This window comes from Cydia amplana, chromosome 18 (assembly GCF_948474715.1).
Source record: "Cydia amplana chromosome 18, ilCydAmpl1.1, whole genome shotgun sequence".
Classification (NCBI taxonomy): domain Eukaryota; kingdom Metazoa; phylum Arthropoda; class Insecta; order Lepidoptera; family Tortricidae; genus Cydia; species Cydia amplana.
Window position 1 is genome coordinate 965698 of NC_086086.1, and position 15060 is coordinate 980757.

Consider the following 15060-nt stretch of genomic DNA (forward strand, 5'->3'; position numbering starts at 1 on the left):
ACCTACCTAAAGACTTAAGGAGACAGGCCTAAGAATTATTAAAAAAATTCTGAGTAACAGTTTTTTAGGATAGATAAGATTAGATTAGATTTCTTTGTTTCACGATAAAAATGACACTATAAACTTGCATCAATGTCAAAATTATGTTTATCTTCTTAACGTGACGGTCAAACATTACATACTAAAATATAATTATGTATGTACTTACCTATGTCTATTTAGATTACCCCCATCGTCCTCGCAATCGCTTTGACACGTAATAAGTACCATTCGAATATCGTACGGCACTCGCCACACATTCAGTCCATCAGAATCATCATGATGACGAGCAATGCGGCGATAATCAGTGTATTATGTTGCGTGGCAGCCCTTATACGTGGGAGCGAGACGACGATAGGGGAGAAAGCGGTGCACCGATATCGGCGGCAGCTTTTATTTCCTAATACCACTTTGTTTCAAGTAAGTTATAGTTTTAATAGTTTCGAGTATCGTATAGGTAAAATAATACATATTATACTGGTAAATGTAATCTGAAATAGATATCATAAACAAAAGAAAAAGTGACCAGGGCCTCCAGTTCCCAGGGCTGGTATCGATCCTGCATTAGCGGCAGATGCCTCAACCACTTTAGTAGGGTGATTGGCCACTACAGAGTAACAAATCAGAAAGAAGCAAGCCAATTGAAACCTTATTGTTAAGAACGGCCAATTACTATGTAGTGGCCAATAACCATCATAACAGTCACCCAAGTAGTTATTTTATTTAGATTTGTGTTATATTTTCCTATTTCAATTAGTAACTAGTAGGTGTAAATTAAATAAAAAAATGATTTATGTGTAAATAATTCAACGAGAGAGTAACCTAATACTGCTATAAATACTTGCTAAACTATTCCTTAAATTATTATTATTTTAATGTAAAGGATATAATAATATTATAAAGGGTTATTGCATACGTGCAACAGTTCTTATTCGAAATTACCATGTATCTACTGTATTTTTGTTTACCACCAACGACGTATCAAAACAAGTAAACACCATCGAAATTAGTAAAATTACCTATTTGTTTGACCGCCAATTGAAACAAAAGAGATTCAATTCGGACGCTTAAGACTGTTACTGAAATTTGTTTTTTTTTTTTTTTTATAGAAATAGCTAGGCGTGTACACTTCGAAATACATACTTTGTAATTTCTTTTACTATTACTGGTCTCAAAGTGCACCGTTTCACGGTCTGGCACTGACGGCCACAGCGACATAATATATATTTAGTTAGACCTCGCAAATATATTTTAAGAGCGCGTTAACGATTTTAGTGCCAAAATGTAAAATCGATAGATTTAGTCGTTGAAATTGTACACCTTTTGTTACGTAATACCTAAATAACAAGTATTGGTTTCTATTAGCACGTCTTCTCATCTTGCATTTTAATAATGAGGTCCCGAGCGTGCGTCACCGGCAATATAATGACGAGAAGGGGCAGTTTTTAAAAATTCGTCAATTTTTTTTGTGATAAATTATACAAAATTATGTATAAGAACAGTTTCAGAAAATGTTGTAGATTGTTTAAGTATCAAAATTAAGTTGAAATTAAGTCGATTTTCTCGAAAAATTGTCACTTGTTTTAAAGTAAACTCTGGTGAAAATTGATTTCGTCTAACTTTCATTTAATCTTGTTCAATATCATATAGCAAAAGTGTAGTCTATTAAAGGTTGAGTACAGGATATGTGTAATACAAAATTATTATTTTAAGCAGTCCAAACTTTACGAAATTTACAGATAAGATCGACAAATTTAGTGCTTTACGCGCGTTTACCTAAATGTCCATCAGAAAAAAAAATCATTACTGATTTAGTGAGTCATTATTTAAAAAAATGATCTGTAAAAGTGCAAGATAAGAAAACGTGCTAATAGATACTAGTACTTGTTATTTCTATTACGTAACAAAAGATGTACAATTTCATCGACTAAATCTATAAATTTTACATTCTTGCGACTAAAATCGATACTGGCCTCTTAATGTTCTATAATATTATACTCCAGTCATTTTACGAACCCGAAGAAAGGTGAAAAGCCGAAAGCTCTATTGACAATGGGAAATGGGTTAAATTTAGCTTTGACCCGGACATACAATACCATACAAACATTGAACTTTAAATAAACGCTTTTGGAAAAAAAACCTAGTGGAAGTTTAGCAATTTTAGAAACATTCCGACGGCACATGAGTACATATGTCTGTGACCAGCCATTTGATTCCCAGCCCGCTACTTTTCCGACCAGCGCTCTTCGCTTCTATTTCAGAATTAAATAAATGACGATTGGAGCACTTTGGTCTGATTTGGAATTACACAAATGACAATCGCATCAGGCGGCCTAGCCAAGGTGACGATCGTTATCGCTTCATCGTCGAATCGCTTTGTGTCTCTCTATCACTCTTCCATATTAGTGTGACAGTGACAGTTGCGTTTCGATCGCTACGGAGCGTTAGCGATTGGCACGTTGGCTACGCGGCCTGTATTGCTTGCACTTTTGTGCATGGTTGTGAGACTAAATAATAGTATTCCTTTTCAAAAAAATTTTTGATACGGTGTGTGGTAGATCTGACGTACAACATTCAATCCTGGTTCGTACCAATTCGTTTTATTTTTAAATTAAGTACGGAATATAATTCTTAGTTCTCCGCGGCCGATTTCTTGGCAATCTTCGACTTAAAATACCTACGTGTTTTATTATAACTGTCCAATCTGTCTGTCTCACGCAAGAGGTTAATCAATTTAGATTTTCTCGAAGAATTAATTTCCAGCAAGCTGGAAATTGTTTCAATACTTACCTTCATTTAGTACTGAAAAAGAGCATAAATTGATGTACTCATCCTGTGAGGAAGCAAACTCCCATTTAGGAACAAATGAAAGTATTGAAATGATTTCCAGCTTACTGGGAATTTATTCCTTAAAACGCATTTTTTGTGTCTAATTTTACGATAAAATTAATACGATATCGTTACTTTTCAGGTGAACGTAGGCTTGGGCACCCCAACGCCAATAAAGACCATCAACGTGAACTGGGCCATCCAGGCCAACTTCCAGCTGCCCTGGAACCGCTCCCAGATACCTGAGGACATCCTGTGGGCCAACTCTGGATATGACGGTGAATCCAGGAGAAAGAGGGAGTTGGAAGGGTACGACAACGATGCGAAGTTGTACCACTTTTATAAATATGTTGAAGATGCGTTGAATAAGTAAGTATTGATCCCACCAAAAACATTTTCATGTAAAATATTGCCAAGACGAAACCATTAGGTTCGCACTATCAAAAAGTAATCAGATCTCTTGTAGAGCCGAAAAATACTGCCAAGACGAAACCATTAGGTTCGCACTATCAAAAAGTAATCAGATCTCTTGTAGAGCCGAGCTTTTAACTCTACAAGCCCTAACTTCACAAACTCTACACTTTAATCAATATATCAGGACTTAATCGCGTGTTATTTTTTACCTCCGACGTTTCGAGGACGGCGTTGTCCCCATGGTCATCCCACATACCTAGTGCGCAAAACGTCCAAGCTGATAAACTAGACCCAGTGCGGGTAGTTTGAAAAACTCGCGCGGCTAGAAGATGTTGATGTCAACTTTAGCCAGTCTTCTCCAAGAACAAAGAGAATTAAATCACTACTCCGAGAATACGGGGACAACGCCATCCTCGATACGTCGGAGGTAAATCTTAAAACTTAAATATGCGATTGAAGCTCGGGACACACTTATCCCACGTACGCAATGTATGCGATGCATTATGACATCTGCACCCTAAAATTTATATGCTTAGAAACATACCTGTCATACGCAACGCAATGCATGACAAGTATGTTTCTAAGCATACAACTTTCAGGGTTCAGATTGTCATAATGCATTGCATACTCGTATTGATAGTGTGTTTTATAGTGGTATCCACCTGACAGCCTATGGGACATTCACTGCCGTTGTAGCAGTAATGTGGCAACAGCTGCTGCAGTCGTTATATTCGTTTTTTTTTTTCAAACAAGTTGAACAGTATAATAAATGCAACCAGCGTTACTACTGCAGCATCGCAGCATAACAAAACTGGCAATGACAGTGATATTGCCAGTATTGCCTGGTTTTAATTAATCACGCCGTGCCTGGTGCATGCTCAACCGCCCGAGAACAGGAATTTCCTTCGGAAAAAATAGGGTTAAAGCATAGAGAAAAAAATACATAGAGTGCTCACTCCATACATCAGTTTTAGTATCCAAAAAGACTATTAGCATCTAGCATCGAGTAGCGGAACTATCAGTACTGCTACTGGACAATAGATGTCGCTACCGACCGGAAAGTCTTATGCTGTTGAGATAAGACTTTCCGGTCGGTGCTACATCTATTGTCAAGTAGCAGTACTAATAGTTCCGCTACTCGATGCTAGATGTAGACACTGAAATTAATAGTCTGAACTGATGTATGGAGTGAGCACTCTATGTATTTTTTTCTCTATGGTTGAAGCGACCAAGAATGCTGCGAATGCGGATGCCTAAAGCAAACCGTTCGGCATATCGTTTTGGAGTGCCCACTAACAAAGTACGATGGCCCAGTGGAAGATTTTAAGACCATAACGAGAGCAGCCATTACTTACTTGGAAAAATGTAGATTTAAATTATAAACTATGTAAATTGTATGAACAGTGTATTTATGAAGAAAACTACCGTAAAATGCGGTGAGTAGGGTCAAAACTGAAATTCAAACCTCGATAACATTTTATTTTTACATATGAAAACTGAATGGTGTATATAATAAGTGTTCCGGACGTTTGTATTTTAGTTTTTATTTTATTTTGGGTATGTTCATTTCATAACTTTGACGATAAAGAGGAAAACCCACCTCACCCCGTAGTGCCTCGTATTTGGGGTGAGAGGGGTTTTCATACAAAGGTGATTTTGGAAGATTGTTGGATCGATTTTTTTTTATTATGCGTATTACTATAGCAGATAGCTCCATTTTAAATTGGAATACATTATTTTTGTAGCAGTAGCCTTAAAATCCCTTCTCACCCCCCTCTCAAACCTTCTCTCCCCATTCATAATCACCACCACCTCTCCCCGCGAAACCTACTCACCCCGTTTTACGGTACATCACAAAGCTGCTGCAGTTGTAATAAAAAATACTTTTTAACACTTTGAAATTAAACGCCATTTACTTTTCTCATCTTCAATAGTAAAATTCGCAACTTTTTGGCCAGACGTTCGTAATATAAAAGCCAAAACCGTCCATTTGCTGTGAATTATCGAACTCTGACAATTGTTTGCTTGAAAAGCAATTTGCGCATAAATTGCCCTGGTCATTCCTGTTTTCCGAATCGCGCTGTAATTTATTGCTGTTTACCCGAAAGCCTGTTTCATAGTAAATGTTATAAATAGAGTTGTTTTGTGACGACGGATGTTAGTTTTGACCGAGCGAGTGCGAAGCGTCGTTTCAGCTTGGGCAAAAATGCTTTCGTCCGTTTCGTTCGTGTTGTATGTCCGTCCAGCTGTCTGACTGTTCGCTTTAAGCATTAAATTTTTCAACTGATTCTTGTGAAAGTTTGTAAGCTAATACATAATAATTATTATACAAATTATATAATATAATTATATAATTATATATAATAATTATTATACACTCATGGACAAGAGAGGAACGCAAAAAAAAGTTTAAAATTACTATTTTTTAAATTACTTTAGGTGCTGTAATCCAGTAACAGAGTATTTTTTTTTTACCAGTAACCTTTTTTGTGCGTTCCTCTAAATTTGTCCATGAGTGTACAATGTTTTTTTTTTTCATAAGGATGGAGTCATGTGGGTTCTACAGCTCACAGAGTTACTTACCTACTAGGGTAAAGGCACCAGTAGTCAGCCTTATAACGACTTTTTTAAGTTTGAACGTTCGGCATTTCTACAGGATTAGTCGGATAATTAAACAAATGACATGGTTAGATCAATTGTTTATCATAGTTTTAAAACAAAATATTTAAAAAAACAACAATCCTCTTTATAATATCTCTAATTAAGTTTAAACAAAAAGTGGCACTTTTCTCCAGTAGTCAGCCTCCAAAATCCAGTAAGCAGCCTCTGTGTACCCAGTACTCAGCCTATATAAACTAAATATTTTTATAATTTTTGTTACTTATCGTTATTGTAGTTAGTTGTAGTTTTTAATCTTAGTTTATAATTTTTTTGCATATATGTATTACTTACCTACTTGTTTACTTATTTAATAAAAAAAAATCTTATAGGTACATACAATTCTTATGACACGAAATTTGTTGGCCATAGATAATTAACTAACACTATTCTTGCAAACTAAGAATCGCAATATTTATTTTCTAATAATTAATCCGTCAAAAATTAACGAGGTAAATCAGGTAATATAATTATAATTATGTTCCTAGTAGGTATTCGGTAAAAAATAATTAATCGAGTCTATGCAGATCTAATTATCATTAATAAACAAAGTCATATACCGACCAGGAAAAAGCAAAATGATAGTTATGTATAGTTAACGTCAAAAATATGTATACACTTTTGAACCTTATTTCAATGAGATAGGGTTTAAAAATGTGGACATATTTTTGGCGGTGACGTACCAAGCAAGGTCAATGGCTGAGTACTGGATCCGCGAAACCCAGTGCTCAGCCGCATTAAAACGTTATTTCAAATGCGGCTGACTACTGGGTTTTACTTTAAATTGACTAGGGCATGCCTAACTAAATTTGAAAATGTAAATTTAACGGTCCTAACGGTCGCATTGGCTCGAAAATAATAAAATCAACGAATAACCCAAAGGTCAGCCGTGGGGGGCTGGGCACTGGATTCTTTGGAAAAAAGTGTTACCCAGTGGCCAGCCCCCTCAATTTATAAGTGAAATATTGATATTTTCATTCAAATATAATGCAATTTAATAGATAAACTAATAAATAAACCAATCATTAACAAAAACAATAACTTTTAACATTAAAACATAGTTTTTCTTGCCTGTTAAGAGAACACCACGTGCAGTAAAAAATATGGCGGACATGACACTATTGCACTCGTCGACAAACAGCACCTGTATGAACGAGTATATTTCTTCCCCCCGTTCCCTCACCGCACCTGTCGTGTGACTTATTAACCAATAAGGAATCAAAGCTCCTATTTGAGTACTCGCGATTCGTTTAAACGAATATACCAGATATTTATGACCAATAAACGACTCAAAAGGCTGACCACTGGTACCTGGCTGGCCACTGGTGCCGTTACCCTAGTATTAACTTGAATGAAAGAGCGTTACAAATGGTTGTTAATTGATGGTGTTCAATAGGTAATACTTTATTTTTGAAGTGAAAACTTCTTTAGCGGCGCTGGGCACTTTCTGAGCTGGGGAAAAAATGATAAACTCGAGACAAAGTAAGGCGATCACGTGACCGTAAGGTTTATTAGATGGCCACTCATTTAGATGGCATTTAAATCAAGAAAAACTCAATGACATTAATTGAAAAAGGTTCTAATCTTGTACGGGCTGAAATACGAGGATCTCACAGTTACATTCTAACTTTATATCACTCAAATATAATTCAATAAAGCTACATCTTGATGAAATCGCTAATAAAAGTGAACTCTAGTACTGGTGAATAAAACTCAAAATATCATGAACAATATTTAGATGCGAGGTCTGCAAGGTAACTTTACATTTCCATTCGAATTTTAAACAATTAACGCTACAAATTTGAATTTCGAATTTTATACAAGCTCACTGACCAGCATTTCGGAACTAAGGTTTTTCAATAGAAAGGAGGATGGGTCAATTATACATATTGCTGCAGACATTTTGGACTAGTCATTGAGTTTTCACTTCTGTCGGCACTCCCGGAGTGCAACCCGTTGTTTTTTTTCTGTATAGTGTCGGACATAAGTTTCACTTAGGCAGAGGATAAGGCGTAATAAAAATATGCTTAGCTCTAAGTGAACACAGGCTGAACAAACAGGCAACTTAATAAAAATAAAATGGTTTTCCAGTTTCGGTCACAACGGAACCGCGTGCGTGCTGAAAACCCTGTGCCAGTTAGGAGCTGAGCCCCTCCATACTGACCACGAGGACGACTTGCTGCATGAGATAACCAGCTACGTGCTTAAGTAAGTGTCTCTCTTTCCCAATTTCTTTCTTTCAAAGTTCAAATTTTTATTTGTTAAAATGCACGTACATAATGGATGTTACACAGGATGCAGGTATCAGCGCATTTAGCCCGAAGGCATGCAAAGCGGAAGATAATTAAGTATAAGACATATTTACATAATCATATTTACACAATCATATTTACAAGATATATTTACAGTTTACAGATATAAAAATTACTTAGAATTGAAATTAAAATTAATACATGTCAAACTAAAACTAAAACAAAAATACGGCTATGTCTATGATCATCTTAATACCTATTAAAGAATTCAGTCATTGAGTAAAAACAGTTCTCATTCAAAAACTTCATCAACTCATTCTTAAAAACTATTTCGTCATCTACCAACCTGAGTGATTTTGGCAAACCATTATAGATTTTCGGCGCCTTTGCAAAAATACTCTTCTGGAAAAGAGCCGATTTGCCAGGAACTGGGTAAAGTTTATCACAATGTCGTGCACTTGCAACATTTTTAAAAGATGTAGATTTCTTTTGACGAACTCCAGGATGTACAAATCGGGCACGGTTAGTAAGTGAAGTCGCTTAAAATATGGTCTGCAGCTGGCATTGTACCTCAACTTACAGATCGATCATACGCACCGTTTTTGTGCTTTGAAAACATCGTTGGCTTGGCTAGCGTTCCCCCAGTAAATAATTCCGTATCTTAAAGCAGAAGATATGTAGCCGTGATAAGCAGACATAACAGCAGTGCGATTTACGACTTTACTTAGCATATATAAAGTATACGAATATTTTATAAGTTTTTTACAGAGATTGTCAGTGTGAGTCAATTCATTTTGTCGTCTATGTATAGTCCTAAGAATATTGTAACATGTGTGCTAGCAATATTGGTATCGTTAAATGCTGCAGCATTCTTTTCGGGAGAAGTACCTCCACCTTGCAGAAAACCGTAGCCAAATAACACTAGACCCTACTCATAGCGTCTGCCTAGCATGAAGAGCGTTCGCGTTTGCGTAATGTCTATTTTTGTATGGGATTATCAACAGCTCGCCAAGCGGGACGTTTTGGAAAATTAAAGTCCCGTACAAAATGTCATTTAACGCAAACGCGTACCTACGTCACGTATTTCATTCTCGCTTCCTTACGATGAAAATGAAGAAGCATGACTGTGTTCATGCACTTCTTTGAACTGACTTCATTATCACTCACCGAATTTTTCTAATATTTCAACTATTTTAACAGCTCGTATTTCCTCTTTTCAGCCCTTCAAACGACATAGCGCAGCACCCATGCGACGAGGCAACCCCATACGTGCAGGCGTTCGAACACGGGCAGAACCTTCAAGGCTGTTCTAGAATGTTCCAGTGCACTTCTATTTCACTCCTCGATATGTTCACTAAAGTGTTTGATTCTCCATAACAACGACCTACGGCTCCTTGTCCTAATGAAACCTCGAACTGAACTGGTCATACTGGAGTCATATCCAGTTGGGATGATTTTGAATACCAGTTTTGAAAACTGATATAGTGGCTGCAACACCGCAATTCCAGAATTAAGACGAAAGTGGAGGACCCGCGTGAAATCACCTTTTCATACAAACGTTATCCTCATTTACCTAATAGTTACTATTTATTAAAAGTGTTTTTAATAAAATGAATTGTCAAGATTGTTTAACCTTTTTTTAATTCTGTAAATAAACCAAATTGTCTTTGAAGGGCCTTGAAGGCCAGGGCTATGGCACGGAAATGATATGATGCGGAGTAATTTGAAGTCGTACGGGAACTGACTGGATTAAAAACTTTCCAATCCGGGATCACCTGCTTCGTAGGCAATCACTACCTATGGCCGTTATGATGCTAGAGATGTGCTGATAATAAGCTTAGTCAGTCATCTAGGGTGCAGGGTTTATAGCAATTCGAACGAACTTATATTGAGTATCTTAGCAATTTAATTAATACAGTCCGAATTTATGCAGTGTATCAACGCCGATTTCTGTAAAAGTCTCCAACACCGAGGACTCGCATTCCGGGAACAGAGACTCGCAGTTGCCGTCCGCGCTGCGGCCCAGACGCTCGGCGGCGTGGTATTCGTTGTCCGTGTGGTGGGACAGCTCGTCTTTTGTTGTCGAGGGCCTGAAAACAAACAACAAGTATTTATTGTTGTCACTACACCTCTCTCTGTATTCTTCAAAGCTTCTTGGCTCTCTTTAGGGTAACATTCCATTTCTGACCGCAGCTGCACTACTACTGGTACTGAACGCGTCGCTGTTACTGTCAATTTCCATAGTAAAATGAACAGTAGTGCAGCTGCGGTTGGAAATGGACTGTCACCTTTATTCTTCCCTTAACCCTCCCTGATGAGAAAGTTGCATTTTATCCACAAGAGTGGCAAAATAATGAAAACTTTTGAGATGTTTTGAAATCTTTCGCGTGGTCTGGTATCAATATTAGCACGGATGTTTAAGACGATAGAAGCGAAAAACAAAATCCTTAAAATTATTTTAGAAGCTGCTTACCTACTCTTTTACTTAACAATTAAAAAATCTGACGAAGATCGTCCGTAGCCATTTGTGGCTGTTAATGTGACGTTCGGATCCCGAACGCAGATGCACTGGCGCAGTATTGCAGCGCGACGTTACTGCCGACTGCATTACCGCCGAAAATGTCAAAGATCCGGGCGGCAATATTATTTTTGGAACGAGGAAACGTTGAATTGTCGATAAATTGACATTTCCTGCAGAGCGACAATACTGCCTTCCTACTGGATTTTTGACATTTGCAGTACTGCAGCAACGACTGCTGCAGAACCCGAACGTCACCTAAATGCACACACGCGCACAGATAGACTCCATAAGCAATAAGCAAGCTTTGACTCACGTGAACAGAATGTGTGCTATTTCACCCAACAGGCCATGTTCCTACGTGAACGGGATCGCAGCCGCCTCGCAGATAGTACGTAGCCACACGGACTCCACACACATTACTACTAATATAGACAATAACCAAGCTTTTACTCACGTGAACAGAATGTGTGCTATTTCACCCAACAGGCCATGTTCGTACGTGAACGGAATCTCGGCCGCCTCGCAGATAGTACGTAGCAAGCACGGACGACCAGAGTACCCGTATCTGTAATACATGGAATGTATTTCAAATCAATGTTTTATTATACTGTATTACTTCAGTCTTATTTTCTTGAATTCCGAGGGGTGGGGGAGAGAGGTTGCTGAAATGATTTTGTTTAAGAATATAACGTCTAATTTTAAGTGGATTGTAAAAATCATCTTACTTTCTTTCAGAAACTTTCAGGTCATTTAAATAAGCTATGATGGTCAAGGTCATTTAAATAAGTTAAGTTATAATTTTTTTTACGCTTACTTGTACCTAACTGTTCGCTCTAGAAACACAAATGCAAAATTAGCACTTTATATGTGTCAATTGTGTTAGAGGCACGATTTTTAAAAGTAACCGTTACTAAAGGCTGCCTTTCCACTGATGTGGAGGTAAGCGGAGATGAGAAAGACGTGCGGGGATCAACCAATGGCATTGGTTGTCTTCTTCTCTTCGCTGGATTACAAAATGATACTCGTATCTGTTGATTCCCGCACGTCTCCTCTCATCTCTTTATCCGTGGAAAGCAATCCTAAAACTAAGAGATGCAAGGAAAAGCTTACTTTTCAGACATATGTTCAATAATTTTGTAAAAATCCCATCTATTCATTCTCTGCGGCCCCGTCTCTTCTTCTCTTGCCTTCTGATCTATAAGCTCCTGTCGACTAATAGCTTCATCTAAAGTCAACTCATTTTTATCTTGTACTGCGCCACCTTCAGAGTATATCAACGATCTTTTTCTTCTGTCATTAAAAGTGATATCCACTAAAGAATCTTCTTGAGATTCTTTACCCTCTTCGCTATCGTTAACATCATCTTGGGATTCTTCTTTATCATCGTCATCATCAACAGCTATTTTCCTAGATTCTGAATCTTTATCTTCAGTATTACTATTTCCATCCATGTCTCTGGACACAGTTTCTACAAATCCGTAAATCCTGCTAGTGTACTCGGTACTGTTCGAGGGAAGGTAATATTGGAATTTAATGACAGTTCCGACTGTCACTGCCTGCTCCTTTAGATCTACTGGAATACCTAAACCGATGATAAACTGAAACAAAAACAAATATTATGATATTTTTAAATATATCTAAATATTTTTTGAATTCAAATTGTCTTTTTATGTATTTAACAAAACCGATTAACATTTATGAAACAATTTTTTTTCTGTTGCTTTACTGGATAATAATTATTATTTATTTTAATGTAATACCCATAATGATTGATTTTATCAATTAGATAATGAAATTTAAAAGCATTTAATATAAAAATCTCATAAAAAGATATTAAACTTTCTTGATGGCAGACCTAAATATAAAACAAACACAAAGACCCAATTAATAGTCGTCTCTACGAAACCGCGGTATAATTTCTAGCTTTCCATATTACAAAAACTTGCCCTACTTTACCAGGTAAACAGTTGAGCACGTTTAGCCTATAAAGATATTTACACAAAGGAAGAGGATATCATGTTAAAAAAATACGAAAGCGAAACAATCTAAAAACAGGAACGGCCTTATAATATCGGCCCTTATTCTGGGGCACTTTACGGCAACGCTATTGTTTCAGAGGCCCTTAAGGAGAGGGCATTTATGAAATTAGATATACTCGATCACGGGCTAATGATACCCAGCCATTTGTCGATGGATGACAGCCCGTGGGGACTCGGATATCGCCGCGTATTGAAACTGATGTGATTAGGTTAATGGAGCTAATTAATTATGATTATGTATCGATATTCGTTTTTCGCATAAATATTCTGGTAGCTTAGAGCGGAGGTGACTTATTAATATTTTCAAAAATATTAATTTAGCTAGGTATCTTATTACTGATTGCTATGTGAATATGTAGGTATGTACAGTGTGTGGCCTATAACGCGGGCGAAAAATCAAAACGTAGATTCTACTCCTCAAACAATAAAACTTTTGTTCAACAACTTTTTGAAATTATGTAGTCTTAAAATTGTCCCTTTTTCAAACAAACTAAATAATATTTTCAATGTACTTTAAATTCCGTCTAATTGACATTGCCCGTCAGTCTTGTCACGTACAGGCTTAATCAATTTCGTAATACATTGCGTGTTCGATTAAATTTTAAAGTGTTTTAAAATACAACCACAAGTTATTTTTAAAAGTCGCTGAACAAACATTGTCTAGTTTGAGGAGTAGAATCTACGTTTTAATTTTTCGCCCGCGTTATAGGCCACACACTGTATATGGATTTGTGTAAGATTGTCTTATAATATTTATTTTATTGTCCATCATGTTCCCATGATTGTTCACATAACTTTACTTGAAAAACGGTGATTTTCTGCCAAACAGGTCGCTGACAATATCTTATTAGTGTCACTATTAATCAATTCAATTGATCGCTACCTATGTCAGTAGTAGGGAATTTGTCTTATATAGGTACATACCAACTCCGCATAACACTTTTTCATTCAATCAGATTAAATGAATAATTCTCCACTCACCAGAACTACGTCAAGAATTAAACGAAGCAAACGAGAAAAAACCTCGACTAAACAAATTCCTCGCAACACTTCAAAAAGCAGGCCAAAGCGAGCAACTTAATTGCATTTAAATTCACCAACAAGAAAAAACACTGCTTCGTTAAGCCCGATCCGGTGTGCAAAGAAAACATCATTTGCCCGAGTTAAATCAGCTACGTTATGTAAATTTGCATGAACGAATTCGAATAAGGGAAGGAATACCTGCGCTCGGGTTGGGCCGCCGTCGGGATACACGAGGTACCTCCGCTGTCTGTGTGCTTCGAGCGCCGTGAGAACATTTAGGAGGATTAGTGCGAGCAGCATTATGTGCGTCTTTCGCGGAACACGGCGGGAAATAAAATAAATGTAGTAGTATTTGCTCTGCTTTGTGACTAATGAACCGTTATGTTTTCACAGTGATTCCGGCATGTGCCACATTAGCGTTACCTGAGCGAGCAGGCAATTAGGCTCGCATGCCTGTCTGCTAGCCATCCCTTTGAACTGGCAAAGTTAGTTTAGTGGAATTAGTATTAACTGGTTATTAGGTCAAATTAGGGTAGTTTTTCCGGACCATTTAATCAACATTATCAGCCTATTAGGGTCGTTCTCGCATTTCGTGCAAATCGGTGTTTTCGGAAATTTACCAAAAATGTGGTGGCGGTTTCAAATATCTGTTAATGCAAGGTTGTAACATAGGGCCTAAAGTATATGTCTCTCCAATGAACAATTCTAAAAAGATATGTATTTTCTTTATATGTACAATTAACACCCAAATTTTTCATTCATCTCTACATGTAACGCGTGAAGATATAACTTTGACCTACATTTTAACCTTAAGATACTACAAATAGAAAATTCGTTGTTTGTTCAATAAATGACTTATTTAGTTATGTTTTAAATCGTATAATATTAGAAGCTAGAAGTAAATAATAAAAACTATACAGCCTTATAAGTGTATGGTTCAAGTAATTTCTTCATTACCGACGCGAGAAATAGATTAGCTATATTTTGCTATATAGCGAGGGTATATAGCGCCTACCGCCGATGCAACACATTGTTCGTCAGTCAGTTGGCCGCGTGATCTCGTAGCGGACGCCCGTGTGCCGCTGTTAGCGAAAATATATACGATCTCTCGGGTCGGGAAGGAGTGTGGTTCTCGTTAGTCTTCATCGCCATCGCGTGATTTATACAGTAAGTAGCAAGTGTACATTATTATAATTATACGTAATGAAGTGTTTTAGTGTCCCCTTTCAGATGGTTTATTCTGCAAAATTAAGGTCTGATGCCAACTGATGTAGGCGACAAAAAC

General features: G+C 37.1%; 2 protein-coding genes across 2 annotated transcripts; one reads left to right on the plus strand and one right to left on the minus strand.

Moving 5' to 3' along the window:
* The first annotated feature begins 237 nt into the window (after window positions 1-237).
* LOC134656480 (uncharacterized) lies at window positions 238-9593 on the plus strand. Its single transcript, XM_063512017.1, has 4 exons — window positions 238-459; window positions 3011-3237; window positions 8032-8148; window positions 9413-9593. Exons 1-4 carry the CDS (start codon window positions 319-321, stop codon window positions 9567-9569), a joined length of 642 nt encoding a protein of 213 aa, XP_063368087.1. The 5' UTR covers window positions 238-318; the 3' UTR covers window positions 9570-9593.
* A 505-nt stretch (window positions 9594-10098) lies between these two features.
* On the minus strand, window positions 10099-14335 carry LOC134656303 (uncharacterized). The gene is made up of 4 exons (XM_063511813.1): window positions 13974-14335; window positions 11824-12311; window positions 11168-11278; window positions 10099-10282 (listed from the first exon to the last, which is right to left on the minus strand). Exons 1-4 carry the CDS (start codon window positions 14073-14075, stop codon window positions 10102-10104), a joined length of 882 nt encoding a protein of 293 aa, XP_063367883.1. The 5' UTR covers window positions 14076-14335; the 3' UTR covers window positions 10099-10101.
* Between the last annotated feature and the right edge of the window lie 725 nt (window positions 14336-15060).